This window comes from Aotus nancymaae, unplaced genomic scaffold (genome assembly GCF_030222135.1).
Source record: "Aotus nancymaae isolate 86718 unplaced genomic scaffold, 86718_ANA_hifiasm-v0.15.2.pri h1tg000062l, whole genome shotgun sequence".
NCBI lineage: Eukaryota > Metazoa > Chordata > Mammalia > Primates > Aotidae > Aotus > Aotus nancymaae.
Genome location: NW_026988476.1, coordinates 20862951 through 20878551, shown reverse-complemented (window position 1 = coordinate 20878551; position 15601 = coordinate 20862951). Strand labels below are relative to the sequence as shown.

Sequence of the window (15601 nt, the reverse complement as noted above, 5' to 3'; positions counted from 1 at the left end):
TGTAAGTACACTGCCAAGTTGAATTCTTTGGTCTGTCTTACCAAGTTTAATAGACAACTTTGCTTAATTACACTGTCATAGGAAGCCATACTGCTTTTCAGAGGAAGTAATGATGGTGACCGACCTAAAATGCAAAGACCTGTACCTCTACAAAACCAGTTGGCAGGGACTCCCTGATACTAGCCAAAGTGCCCTGAGCACTCTTGCCATCACCGTGTTTATACCAGTTCCCTGATCCCTCCTATATTGCAGGATTTTATAGATATGATTGGTGTCTAGCACCTTCTTCAGTTGGGAAATCCATGCAGGAAATTTGAGAGCATTGACATTTAGGAGTTTTAATTTCAAGTGTTTCTATTCTTCATTACTACATTTAAAACTCAGCACTGCCTTGTGAGAGATATATCTGATAACTATGAAAATGTATTTGTGGTGGCATAGTGGTTCATACCGGTAATCCCAGCACTTTGGGAGGCTGAGGGAGGCAATCACCTGAGGTCAGAAGTTTGAGACCAGCCTGGCCAAAATAGTGAATCCCCGTCTCTAGTAAAAATATTAAAAAAATAGCTGGGCATGGTGGTGGGTGCCTGTAATCCCAGCTACTCAGAAGGCTGAGAATCGCTTGAACCTGGGAGTCAGAGGTTGCAGTGAGACAAGATCGTGCCATTGCACTCCAGCGTGGGCAATAAAGTGAGACTCCATCTCAAAAAAAAAAAAGAAGAAGAAATTGAAATATTTAAGTATTTTCTTTTATGAATCTGGCCACATGCAAAGGTAGCTTTAAAAACCAAGCATCGATTTTTAATGTGAAATCTTATACCTATTTATTCTAATGTAACTTTCATTAGGAAATAGAACTGAATTATTAGCCGGATACAGTGACTCATGCCTGTAATCCCAGCACTTTGGGAGGCCAAGGTGGATGGATTATGAGGTCACAAGTTCGAGACCAGCCTGACTAACATGGTAAAACACCGTCTCTACTCAATACAAAAATTAGCCAGGCATGATGGTGCACACCTGTAATCCCAGCCACTCAGTGAGCCCGGGAGGCGGAGGTTGCAGTGAGCCGAGATTGTGCCACTGCACTCCAGCCTGGGTGACAGAGCGAGACTATTTTTTAAAAAAAATGAATTATTAACGCTATATTTAGACACACTGGTTATTTTTTTGAGATTCTGTCACTCAAGCTAGAGGACAGTGGCATGATCACAGCTCACTGCAGCCTTGAATTACTGGGTTCAAGCAATCCTTCCACCTCAGACTCCCAAAGTATTGGGAGTTCCCTAATCCCTCCTACATTACTCCAGATTGGAGTTTTTAAAAACAGTGTTATTGAGGTATCATTTACATAGTATGTAGTTCACATATTTCAGATGTACAATTCAATGATTTTTTTGTATAATTTTTAACCTGTGATAAATACATACCTAACATATCATTTGCCATTTTAGCCATTTAAAAATGTACAATTCAGTGGCATTCATTAAATTCACAACATCCTACAACCATTACCACTACTTCCAAAACCTTTTCATCACTCCGAACAGAAGCTGTAACCATTAAGCATTAACCATTCCCCCTCTCCAGCCCTACAAACTGGCTTTTTATTTATATTATGATACGTATAGAGTAGGTTAATTTGGGGGATGCACAGTGGTTTTCATACCTTCTTTTGTGCCCTAGCTCACCTGAGGGATAGGTACATTGCTTCTCACTCTGGCAGGGATTCTTACCTCATTGGGGCAGCGGGTGGTAGGCTGGGCGGGGACAAGTTTCTGCATCAGAACTGGAATCAGGGAATTTAAGCAAAGCTCTCTTCATTATTCTGATTTGACATACGCACTCCCTTGTGGGAAGCAGGCTCTCCTCATCTGTATATACTAGTTTAGCAGTCATAGTTCTAATGTAATATAGCCCCTACTATAATTAAAGATTACAAATTACTCGACTAGGAAAAGGAAAAATTAGGGTTAGTATTTGACTCCTACTTCAGGGCTTTTTCCACTGTGAGCAATTCAATAAACAATTCGTTCTAAACATTCAACAAAAGGGTTACAGGCTATATCAGCAGTTCCTAGGTCTGCTCTATACCTCTGTGATAGCCAACAGTTCAGACACTTAAACAAGAAAAATGATTTATAGTTTATACTGTATTCTGCATCTCCAAGTGGCAAGAGATTTAACATCAGATCCATTCCATACTGGACCTGGAATAATCTTTATTTATTTATTTCTGAGACAGAGTCTCACTCTATCACCCAGGGTGGAGTGCAGTGGTGCAGATCTTGGCTCACTGCAACCTCTGCCTCATGGGTTCAAGCGATTCTCCTGCTCAGCTCCCAAGTAGCCAGAACTGAAGGCCCACATGCCACCGTGCCTGGATAATTTTTGTATTTTTGGTAGAGACAGGGTTTTACTACGTTGGCCGGGCCGGTCTTGAACTCCTAACCTCAAGCGATCTGCCCACCTTGGCCTCCCAAAGTGCTAGGATTACAGCTGTGAATCACCGCGCCCGGCCTGGATCTGGAATCTTCTAATTCATTACATTGAGAGGGGTACAAAAAGGATGCAGTAAGTGCAGATGCACTTGCAGAATTAGAGCTGTAGGACATTTTAGTGTCTAAAATTTATACACAAAAAAATGTAAATGTTGGTTTTTCATATGCTCTTACTCATGTATATACCTAATAATTGGTACTGTTCTTTCCTTTTAGAACTCATACTTTTCTCTTTTTATAACTCCTATAATTTTCTTTTCTTTTTGTTTTGTCTGTGGCTAACCTGTACCTAGAACTCAGTGGTTGGAAGTAGCAGAGAAGGGTGCAGTTCTCTGCCTGAGATAGTGTGTGAAGGTAGAACTTTCTCTTTCAATGAACTTTCATAGCATGGAGCCATCTCATTCAACCCCTTGCTCATGTTATCCTTTCTGTTGCTCATAACAGTTATTAAGAATTTAAGAGCCAGTATTCATTTTGTTTTAATGGTATAATATGCCTGTTTGCATCAGACTTTTCCTCAGTATTTAAAGCATTATGTATGAAGAAAATTATCCCGCTGCTATAAAATTATGGGATAATTCTCCATAATTTTTATCATGAAAATAAAGTGGTTTTCTGAATCTACAACTGGAAGTATTTTCAAAGTGGGCCATGCCCCTACCCCCACCTAGAAATTTCGCTCTAAGGAAATGGATAGTGGCTCTGCAGTTTCACGGTAACATTTCATTATAGCCAAGTCTTAGAGGTCCTTTTCCAGCTTCTCACAAGCCTGGAGGTGCCGCTCCTTGAGCTTAGTCCTTGGTCATGTTTGTTGCATGCTCCGCGAGTCTACAGGCGTGAGGTGGCCTGCCTCACCGGCCCAAATGCTGCGTATCCTCCTCCCTTTCCTCTCCCTGACTTGGACTGGCATGTTGATGCACATTTCCTCATGGTCTTGAATACTCCCATTCCATGTTCTCCAGTTCCCAGATGCTCTAGGATATTATTGCTTTATGCTCCAGAATTGTCTGTCTTGTGCTGTTTCACCTAAGGGTATAACTGCATATTGATAAACTAAATGTAGATTAAAATAATTTTAGATCCAAGATGAAGTTCTTCAAAAAACTTGCTAACTCGGGGTTGGAAAAAATGTAGTCATTGAACATTTATCTTTACGAATCTTTATGAATGGTAAGTAAAGTGGTAAAACTCTAAAGCATAACCACTTTCTCCCCCGATTTCCTTATTCCAACCCCAGTTTTAAAAAGGCGGGAGGTAATTTTTCCAGTGTAAAAAAATGAGATGGAATTCAGATGTATTATGTACATCATGCCCTTAATATAACTACAGAGTTGGGAAGTGCTTTTTTTTTTTAAGTCTAAAACTTTTAAGAAAGTCTATTTATTAAACATATTCTCTACTAAGCAGAATAGCTCCTCATTTCCATCTTCCTCAGGCCCAAGTGCTGTCCTGTTGCTAAGTTTCAGTGGGTCTGAGGTTATGAATGAATTTGTAGCCTTCATTCCTCACTGCCACACAGCATCAAGGGCAGCTGTGGGATTGAAGGCACTCAGCTGACCAGAGCTTTGCCCTTGTCCTTCAGATGCAGCACCTGAGGTCCACTGCGATGCCTAGCCCTTCCCCTCATGCTTGGGATTTGCAGCTGCTCCAGCAGCAAGCCTGTCCGATGGTGCCCAGGGAGCAGTTTCTGCAGCTTCAACACCAGCTGCTGCAGGCAGAAAGGATAAACCAGCACCTGCAGGAGGAACTTGAAAACAGGATCTCCGAAACCAACACACCACAGGTATGAAGCTCTCTCTTCTCTAGTAGTGAACTCAGATCACCTGTTAATTTTACCTGATTATTTGAAAGTTATACCAGTTCAAAGGTGGAAAGAAAGAACCTAAATCTGGTGGGACACACCTGTAGTCCCAGCTACTGGGAGACTGAGACAGGAGGATCACTTGAGGCCAGAGGTTCAAGGCTGCGGTGAGCTACGATCATGCCTGTGAATAGCCGCTGCGCTCCAGCCTGGGCATCATAGCAAAACTCCATTCTTAAATTTAAAAAAAACAAAATCATGACCCTAAATCTTCTTTCAGAGAGTTATATTTTACCTGTATGACAAATCCATAGAACTGCAGTGCGGTTTTTTGGGTTGTGCAGTGCTACTTTTGAGCTCTCAGCGTCTAAGCTGAGTCATTTAGTGTTTTGAGACTTCTTTGCCCATTTGTAATAGATGAGGAAGTATCAGGATCACTTAAACATAGTGCACAATTGGCCTAATGTTCCCATCCCATGCCGAAAATAAATATTACAAAGTTTAAATGTGGCTAGGATACGCGCTACTAACAAAGTACACTAAGCTTTCCTGTGCCAGAGCCTTGCAGCCTGCTGCATTCCGTGAAAATCGCAACTGAGGACTTTTCACAACAAATAGTGTAGTCAGTGACATCGTTCTAGTTGACATACTTCATTTAAGTTACCCAGTTCAAAAAACTAAGCAGATCAAGAGCTTCTCATTGTTTCCATCAGCATGATCCCAGCTTACCACCACATCCAATCTTGTATTAGGTTTATTTCTCTTTAGTACATTTATCATCCTTTCTCAGACGTTTAACTCTTGGGGCTTGCCCATTTTGTTAATTCAGAATTAGGAATAAAGAAATAGAAACTCCTTCTTTGTGGGATTCTACATTAATTTTTTCTGGTTTGCATGCACTTGTGTTTTCAGATACCTTTCCTCTCATTAATACTTGATAAGGAATTTCCCATCTCCTTTTAAATCCCCTCAGAGTGGCTTTGCAAAGTCATGTTAACCCTGGAAATATACATAGGAGCAGTTCTATTTCTTCTAGTTTCTATGCTTTATTATGAAGTACTCCTATCACCTGTCAGTTCTAATCAACTTTTCCCTCTACATGCATACCTATATTTCTAATCAGCTTTAGAAGGTTTTTGTCTCATGAGCTTTAAAATCCGTTTTTGAAAGCTTTATACATACCTCTTCAACTTCCCAATATTAAAGGTCTTAAATTGTGATCGTAGAGTGTTAGAGAGATGCTTTAACTCTTCATTATGTAATTGAACTACAAAACTTCGACCTCAGTTTTTAGTGGACCTTCTAACCGAATGATCCTGCCAAGATTCTACTCATTACTCTCTTACACACTATTTTCAAAGCATGCTCTTTCCAACCCACCCACCACTGTTAAAAAGGATCCTTTTATCTAATCCTGAAGGAATTGGAGGAAAAACAGTTAAGATTTTTGGAAAAAAAAAAAAAAAATCCTCCAATCAGCTGACAAGGGTAGACTGCTTGTTACTCTCACCAGAATGCTATTGTAGGCTCTCCCATTTCCTGCTGCTGAGCTGACGCTAATTTTAAGAATATAGAATATTAGAATCTGCACGTTTCTGTGTGTGGAGTGATGTGATCTCTTCTGCATTTGTGTTGCTTTGCTTGCCTATGTAGTGTTGATGTGTGTGCTTTTAAAAAGTGTTTGCATTATAAATGTGTGAATTTAGACTCCCCCTAAAAACTCATCCTGACATGAGGGTGAAGTGTACCACTTGCCTTCTTTCTCTAGGCCTTGCTACCGGAGCAGCGAGCAGTGCATGCAGATTCCTACAGAAGGATTGGGCACCTGTGAAAACTGGGCTGCTTATGGATGGCATTTCTTACCATGGCAGACAGACGCACACACCCACCCATGCACACACACCACACACAGAGACATAAGCTAAGCTATGTTGGAATCAAGTGCTCTTTTAAATTATTTATTTTTACTGTTAAACCTTTGCAGTATTATGTCTCTTATTTATGTAGAAATGACAGATCTTGTGAATCAAATTCACAATCAGCTTGTCACAAATCATTTTATTTATACCCTTTAAAGAGTGTGGATTTAAGATTCTTGAAAGGATGTAGTCTCTATATTTTCTCATTCCATATGTTGTAACTATTTTTAACAAAAGGTACTACTTTTATATATGGAATTTGAAGAAAATCGGGGGTATTTATACTGTTTTGTATAAGATGTATAAAACTTTTTGACAGGAAAATTTTGATGAAATAAAATTTTAAGTATATGACTGCCTTTGTTTTTCCTGTTTTTCCACTCTTTTGCCAACTCTCTGTTCTTGGAATTATCATCTCTTATTTTTTTTGTTTTGCTTTGTTGGGCAAGTAGTTATCAGACTTATAGCATTTATGTTTGAACTTTAAAAAGCTATTTTTTTTTTTAATGTCAGCCTTTTCAAAAGCTAGATGTTCTCCAGGCCCAATTTCTTATAATTTACTTCCTGCATTAGACCTTTGCTTACAGTTTCTATCCTCAGGATAGCTACTACACGATTTAGGGTTTGATGAAGTGTGATTAATATCCAAACAGATGGTTGTCTTTGACTTACATTTGGTCATTCTGCATGTCTTTTAAAGTATGTCTTAACTACCATCACCCATTAACACCTTTTTGAAATCTGAAATTCCTCATGGGGACATTTTGGTGGACTGCAGAGGGATGGGGGGTGGGAGGCGGTTGGCTGCATTCTGATCTCTCTAGGTCTTGCTGCTCCCCAAAACCCGCTTAACTCCTTAACCTATCACCATTGTGTGAGAAGAGGAGAAGAGGAGATTTTTAATTTTCATTCTGCTTTGGTAATAAACCCATCCTCCAATCCAGATGTGTGCTTCACATTTACAAGTGGGAAACAGATGACTAGAAAAATTGGCAGGAAGAGGCTGCTTATTATGAAGAAAGAAACACTAACACCCTCACAGTCATCAGCTGCTTCAGAGGAAAAACAGACATGCCTATTGCAAACTGATTGGAAATGTTAGAAAACCCTGAATACAGTCAGTGCTTGTTTTGTTGTTGAGAGGCCCACAACATTGTAAAGACCCAAATCACAGATGGGAGGTGATAACTATGTATCTTTCAACTTACCTTGGATGTCCATTTTACTAGAAGTACACACAGGTATTAAATTATGGGTTTTAAAGAATTTTGGTTTATATCAGGGGGACGATGGTAACAGGTAAGATTCTTTTATTTTAAATCTGATTTAAAAAAATCTGATAGGGTTACTTTTCTTATATGTGCAATCCATGCAGGGCTCAAAACTCCCATTTCATCAGAAATCCATCCTTCCTGTTACAAAGGCAAAACATTTGCTGTCCTTTCTCTAGGCATCTTGTGGGGAAAATAAACCAGTGTTTTCTTTTCAGTGTGACATGATTTTCAAATGATAATGCACTTTTCTTCCCTCCAGGGAAACCAGGAACAACTGGTAACCGTCATGGAGGAACGCATGATAGAAGTTGAACAGAAACTGAAACTAGTGAAAAGGCTTCTTCAAGAGAAAGTGAATCAGCTCAAAGAACAAGTGAGCCTCCCCGGTCATCTCTGTCCACCCACCTCACATTCCAGCTTTAACTCCAGTTTTACATCCCTCTATTGCTATTAACTCGTTAACTTATGTTGTCTAATAAAGGCAAATTCTATTCTAAGTGTCTACAAGAACTTAGGATTTGCTCTCCCTCATACCACCCCAAAAATATGAACTCTCTTTTTTCCAAAGCTCTGTTTAAGGCATGTTTTAAAAGTGTAAATATTTGCTAACAGTCACATGGACCAGATTTTAAAGAATAAAAAAAAAACCTGTTGATTCATTTGGACCTAAAGCATGTGAATGGATGTGTTTTAGGTCCATGTGAATCAATAGATATTCTTCTGCCCAAGACAGGAAATATTCTTATTTAAATTGAAAAAATGACATAGGTTTGAGGGGCTGAAGCCTGGGGAAAAAAAAAGAAAAGAAAAGAAAAATGACATAGGTTTAAAAGAAAAGCGGGGAGGGATAAATAGAACTTTAGCTTTCCTGTTCCCAAAAGCTTCTGAAAAACCTCAAAAAAGTATCTTATGCTACAGCCAGACTCCAAAAAGATGTACTTTGAATTAGAGGACCACTAATCAGTCTGTTCCTTTTATCTGCTGGTGGCAGATGTGGCCTTGGTGTTTAGAAATTAGTTGCACATCCCCTGAAGAGACATACAGAAAGTACTACCCTCTGGGAGGGTGTTACAGCCTCTCTGGAAACTGAGACTGAGACAAACAGGTGGGGGGCAGAAATTGCCCAACCTAGTTCTTTAGATACTTAAGACCTAAGAATAATCCTCCCAAGAGAGGGTGTGAATTCATTTTTAGACAGGAACTTTCTGTTGGCCTGTATCTTAATACACAGAGAAGAAAAAGTCCTGCTGAGTGAGCATTTATCCATTCAGTTCTTTACGTATTCAAGCATTCAACACATAGTTACTGTGCGCCAGGTCCTGCTGTACACACATGGGTACAGCAGTGAACAAAGTCCCTGCCCAGCTTGGCCAAATGGTAGGTTCAGAAATAAAGAGGATCCATCTGTTTTCAGTAGATGGGAACACAAGAGAAGAGATATTTGATCCTACCCAGAAGTTTAAAGAAAGCTTCCTGAAGGCCTCTTAAGCTGCGTCTTGACGGTTGAGTAAGATTTTACTGGTTAAGAAATTGTGGGAAGGGCATCCTAGGCTGTGGGAACATCATGGAGTTATGGCAACATGTGAGGTGTGGACACGTATAATCACGTCCGCATTGACAGTTCACGTTGTCCTGGGAGAGGCAGGAGGGGAGACTAGAGGGGAAGGAGGAACAGGACAGTTGGCCTCCAGTGCTGAGCCAAGGAGCTTCAGTTTTATTCGGTCAGTGATGAAGAGCCATCAAAGTGGTTTTTGTTTTATTTTTGGAAAGGAAAAGGGAGGGAGAGAGGAAGTATTCAGGAAGTTTACCAGAGAATAGGTTCTGAAATATTAGTGGTAGCTGCCAGTCATCTAGGTTCTGAGTGCTGTCATCCTTATCCTTGCCCTTTAGAAATGCTAATAAGTTGTTAAGCCACTCTTTTAGTTGCTTTTTATTCTCATAAACCTTTATAGTTTTAGATGCCCTACTTGAAATTGGGTATAAAATGAACAGTTAAAAGGTGTAACATGGGAAGGGAGACTGGAAAATATTAACCAGAATGACAATGAAAGTATCCCAAGGCGCTGCTAACAAGTTTTCCCACCTCAACCTAGACTATATATATATATATATATTTTTAAACGGAGATCTTGTTGCCCAGGCTGGAGTTCAGTGGGGCAATCTCGGCTCACCACAATCTCATCCTCCCAGGTTCATGCCATCTCCTGCCTCAGCCTCCCCAGTAGCTGGGATTACAGGCACATGCCACCACACCCAGATAATTTTTTGTATTTTTAGTAGAGATGGAGTTTCTGCACATTGGTCAGGCTGGTGTCAAACTGCCGACCTGAGGTGATCTGCCCGCCTTAGCCTCCCAAAGTGCTGGGATTACAGGTGTGAGCCACTGTGCCTGGTCTAGACTATTTATTCTAACTATAAAGATTAGACTAGACAAGGTCCCATGCAAAAAAAAAAAAAAAAAAAAAAAAAAGTTCAGGAAAAGTAACTGCCCAAATATTATCTCTGTTATAATATATGAGCTAAATTTTAAAATAATCAGTGGGTTTTAGTTATGAATGGGGGAGGTTCAAGCACCTTTGGTTACAAGTAGAGTTAAACAGTCCACACCTGACACCTCAGGAATTTAAGTTATAAAAGTATTTCATATTTTTAAAGAATGAATAAAGGAATAATGCCTATTTAGGTAGAAGAAAACTTTTGGAGCTCTCTGATATCAATCTGTTCTTTTAATTGGTAACTTACATAAACATGCAAAGAAATAGCTTGGAAAAAGTGGATTTACTCCAGTGGCATCCCTGATGCCAAGTCTGATGATAAAGCTATATTGTAAAATAAAAGAATATAATTAGAAGAAGTGATTTGCCTTTATAAAATAACTGTCCTTATGTCAGACCTTCAACTAAGAAGAGATACAGAAATGGAGTCAAGATGTTTCTGGTTCTGTTTCTAGCTCTGCAAGAACACTAAGGCAGATGCAATGGTGAAGGATTTGTATGTTGAAAATGCCCAGTTGTTGAAAGCTCTGGAAATGACTGAACAGCGACAGAAAACAGCGGAGAAGAAAAACTACCTCCTGGAAGAGAAGATTGCCAGCCTCAGTAATATAGTTAGGAATCTGACACCAGCGCCATTGACTTCTACACCTCCTTTGAGGTCATAGCCAAACCAAAGGGTACACTCATGTTTGTGCACTTTACTGAAACAGATGGGACATTTCAGTAGATTCTCAACTTTTGTAACCTTTATTGGCTTAAAGTTAAAATTAAGCCTAACCTAAACTGCCAGCAACAGAACTGGAGTTTCCATTTATCATAGTTTTTCTAAATAGACCCTTATGGGAGTTTGAAAATAAACACTCACATATTTCACTACTTAAATTATTCCCAAGATTTGAATTTATTTTAGAATTCTAATAGCCACCAAGAATGTGGACATAATTCAATCACCTTACAATCCCAGTTTTGAATGAGTTTTTGTTTTTTGGGTTTTTTTTAAATCATTATTACAAATCTATGTGTAAAGTCTAGATACTTAAAGTTTGAGATCTGTTGAGAATGGTTGTTATGGACTTTATTTTAAAACCAAATTTAGGTGTTCTTACACATTTAAATACTGGAAAGTCATTGTAATAGTTTTGGTTCTTTGAATTAATTGGTAGACTGAATTGATTGGTAAAATATAATTGTTTGCTTAGGAGGCAGGGCTTATTAAGTGATTATTAACCACTGAAGTCAGACAAGCCCAAATCTGTAGAATTCTAACCTTCTAACACCTGTGACAGTATTGCCACTCTTTGTATTATAAACTTAGAACTAATTTACTCAATTGCACTCTTAACTGATGTTAAAGCTTTACTTGCTTTAAACAGCCTTTTCTTCTTTCTCTCAGAAGTTTCATTTGGGAGCTGGTCTTCTAAGAAATGGATAAAGCCACATAATTAAAGCGTTTCAACTGTAGGGAAAGCACTGAACAAACCACTCTGGAGTAAATAGCTACTCTGAGAAAAGAGGGATAAGCAGACCGTGTAGGTTTTCTGTCTCTCAAATCTTGGAGTTCATGAACTTACTTGAGGTTGCCTCAAGAACTCAGGGAACAATATTTTAAACTGTCTTCCTGAACTACTGTAGGGCCTCTCTAAGAATTTGAAATGTATAAACCATGTGACCTCATTTATTTGTCTTATATATTCACAGCCATAGTAGAATTTTTATTTCTACATTTTTAGTAAATTTAATATTCTGGGGAAAAAAGGCCTTGATTTTAGGGTTAAAAAAACCTGATTTATGGAAGAGTTTGTTTATTTAATATAGGTCAAAATTTTCCATGTTTCTTATTCCTTCTATACCTCAAATCTGATTCTAAGAATTTCTTACTTTGATAAGCATTGGCATGCCACCTTAGGTGAAGGAGTGCCAAATAGGACTTTCCACTCATGCTCAAGATCAAAACTTTATAGAAGAGTAAACACTTTAGATTCGGTAACCTTCTTTTTCTTGCAGTTACAGTCTCTGCTTCTGTCCACTTCCGCCAGCAGTTGGTGGAAGGCTCACTAGGTGCAGGGGCACTATTCAGGCTCATCACAACCTGCTTGTTTTCATGAGACAATAATCAGAAAATTTCTCTTTCATATGTTCCTGGAGGGACAAGCCCATCTGTTTACAAAAGGTGTAACAGCAAAATCAAGCACTGCTTTTAAACGGGCAGGACACAACAGAAAGCAGACTGCCCAAGAAGTCATAATGTCAGAAACTCAATCTCAACAAAGTCATTTCCATCAGGGAACTTCAGGGTTTCTTGGGGCTTCTGAGTCTCACCAGTCAACCCAGGAGACCAAACAGTATAAGAGCCTTGACAAGGCACTGTTTTTTGGGGACCAGGAGTTCACACTGATGAAGCAGACCTTTGAATCTTTGCGCAGCTCTTGTCAGAAAGCCCTGACTTTCCTCTGGATAAAGAGGTCATTTTCATCCTTCCCTATAATTATACTTCAAAATCTTTGACATCTGCTCTCATGCCTTCTTTAGATCTTTCTTCTGCGATGCAAACATTCCTAGTAGGTGTTTAACTACTTGTATGGCATAAGCTTTCACTTAAAACTATGAATTGGCCTAGGCTAAGGACAAAAATTAACTAAGTACCTGTAGTGTATTTATGTGATAATGTGTCAAGTTACTCAAGGTTATTGCTGTTGGAACTGAACAATATTTCCCAGATAGCTGGCCTTAGCATGTGATCACGTTTGTTGTATTTTTAATTTTTGTCTTTTATACTATGAGAGGTGTAGGTTAATTTGTTTATTTCCTATAAATTTGTATTTATGTGTATATAAAATGTACAATGAATGTAAATATGACTTTCTGGAAAGTTTAGACTACATTTAGAGTCTATATTCAAAATCAAAATGCTGCTCAAATGAAAGTGAATTTAACCAACATATAGGTGCTTAATTTCTCATTTTACCTGACTTATGAGGTTGGGAAAAAGGTCAATATGAGAAATATACAGATACCTTAAATGTATACATTTATGCAACAATTTTTGAGAAGTTGAGTGGCAATTTATAATTTAGTTGGCAATTTATAATAGAACTTACAGCTTTTAAAAGACCTTTTAAAGACATTAAATGTAAACTGAAAATTATGTTTAGATGTTGTTTCAAACTACAATAGCACTCTTCAAAATACTAAGTTATATATTTTATAGGTATTTAGTTGCTTGTTTATTAAAAGCACTGATTTTTAAGCTTCTTGATTTAAGAACAGTTATTTAAGATAGTCTTAGAAGAGGAGATCTTCGTTTCAAGAAAAGGGAATCAAGTTTGCCTTTGTGATAATACATTACACGAAGAAAAAAGAAGTGTGGATAGCAAAATCCACCTCTCATCCTATTTTGCTCTCTTCTGCTTTTTAGAAGCCTGCACTTTAGCTCAGATTTGTGGAGGGAAGAGTAGAACCGACCACAGTGTTTAATTTATTTTTCTAAAATTCTTATTAAATCCAGATTTTTAAAACTGTTTTAAATGTAAATTCTTCCCACAAACTTCAATCCATTGCCTATTTAGCCTGACAGCATATTTTACATAAGTAGATCACGAAGTCATAGGCTTTCAAGGCATAGGAAGGGATCTTACGGGTCTAATATTTTAATAATGCACTAATACCCAGGGCAGATGTGACAAACTATTTCTTCTCTCAAAAATAAGGGTTTATGGCAGACTTTGTTTTTTTAACATGTGAGAAATGAATTTTTTATTTTGTGATTTATATGATTTTCTTTTTTGTTGAGTGAAGGAAGAGAGAAATTGTTGCTATTGCCAGCATCTTAAAGGTATTTACAATCAAGGCAAGGCTAAGTGCTTTGTGATAGTATTAAGCAAGTCATGTTTTGAATGGATTACCTGTAATGACTCATTGGAATGATATAATTATACAAGTAATGCCAAAACCCAAGTCAAAGCCTAATTAACCAAAGCACTCATTTAAAAATCATCATGTTTGGACCTATCTGGACCTCTCAGCATTGTAAAGTCGTTTTGGTTTTGTGGCATATGAATAGTTGTTTAACAAATCAAAGTTAGCTTTTTGCTTTTCAGCTTTTTTGGACAATACAAGTTAAGTTCTTAATGGGGAGACATTATCATGGCATGACTTAAGGGAACATTGGTTGTGTGAAGGAAAAACGGAGATTATCTAAAGCCATCTCTATATTTCTGTTCAGATAAATACTAATGAGTATGTGTTTATATCAGCTTTGTATATTTCATCTTAGCCATTCTATCCTAGAAAGATTTTAATGTGAGCTTAAAATGTAAATAAATAATTTTGCAAACAAGCCTTTTGTTTTCTATATACCTACCCTGACATTTTAATAAAGTTTCAGAGTATTTATCATTGGTCTTTAGAATGATAGCATCAAAATATTTCACTAAACACATTCTGCAAATGCAGAATCTCAGTCCACACGCCAGACCTACTAAATCAGAGTTTTCATTTTGGAGAGATTCCTCAAGCGATTTGTATAGGTTTTAGAGCACTGGAACTCCATTTCTGTTAGAGAAGGATGGCTTTCACACCAGCCAGTCTGGGGTCCCTGTACACTGGGGCAATGCATAATTAACCTGCAGAATCATCACTTAACCTTAGGCAAGGCCCTGCTTGTGATTCGGGGTTCTTGAAAGGTGGCTTTATTTCATGTTGCCGTCTTTATGGGTGGCTCAGACTTTCTTAATTGAGCAGCTCATGACAAATGAGATACATACAGTTAGAAACACAAAAAACCTAAAAGCATGTTAATATGCTGAATACTGAGATGTAGAATTGGAAATGTTGCCCAAACTAGACCCATCTCATGAGCCCTGTTTTACAATTTCAAAGCCTTTATACCAACCTCACACTGCCTTACGAGGCATGAAGTACCATTATCCCCATTTTATGGATGAGAAAAGTGAAGCTTAGCAAAGCTGTGACTTACTCGAGGCCACACTGCCAGCTAAGTAGGGGACTGGGGACTAGAGGCTCAGATTTCCCTGTGCTGCAACACTTGTATCAATTCCTACTTCTGGCAGAGCATTTTATCAGGGTTGGTTCAATGGCAACTATGTACACTGTACTCTGAAGAAAAGTACTGTTTAAAACATTCCTGCCATCTGTTTGCATTAGAGTGACAAGATTTACACAGAAAAAAAGATTCAAAAATCTACATCCATACAGAAGATAATCAAGTGTTGATGGACTCCATGCTATGAGAACCGAAATAAGTAAAATTAGTGTCAAATGGGTAAAGTCCTTAACCTAGCATTAAATATAATTCTGTACTTCATTGAGATTTGTGTAGCCTATGTGTTTTATAGTCTTACTGTGCATGCAAAAAGTAATTTTCTAATATATACTTGATGTCCATTTTCCCCATAATAATGGTGGTTATGAGACTGGAATTTTCACCTAAATGATGTGAAATGTCCCTTATATCATCTCCTGATCAAAAAGTTCAATTTCAGTGGACCCAGCACTTCGAGAGGCCAAGCCGGCTGGATCACCTGAGGTCAGGAGTTCAAGACTAGCCTGACCAGTATGATGAAACCCCATCTCTACTAAAAATACAAAAATT

The 15601-nt window shown here is 38.3% G+C and overlaps 1 protein-coding gene across 5 annotated transcripts in view; it reads left to right on the top strand.

Moving 5' to 3' along the window:
• Positions 1 to 14326, top strand: part of NIN (ninein) — a 116592-nt gene extending 102266 nt beyond the window's left edge. For 2 of the 5 annotated variants that reach the window (XM_064365857.1, XM_064365854.1), the window contains 3 exons: positions 4084 to 4284; positions 7755 to 7868; positions 10446 to 14326. In XM_064365857.1, coding sequence (XP_064221927.1) covers positions 4084 to 4284; positions 7755 to 7868; positions 10446 to 10655 — 525 coding nt within the window. In that variant the 3' untranslated portion in view covers positions 10656 to 14326. Of the gene's footprint in view, positions 1 to 2794; positions 2856 to 4083; positions 4285 to 6070; positions 6576 to 7754; positions 7993 to 10445 lie in introns of those variants that run through there. The other 3 variants (XM_064365858.1, XM_064365855.1, XM_064365856.1) reach the window with 3 other exon arrangements.
• The last annotated feature ends 1275 nt before the right edge of the window (positions 14327 to 15601 follow it).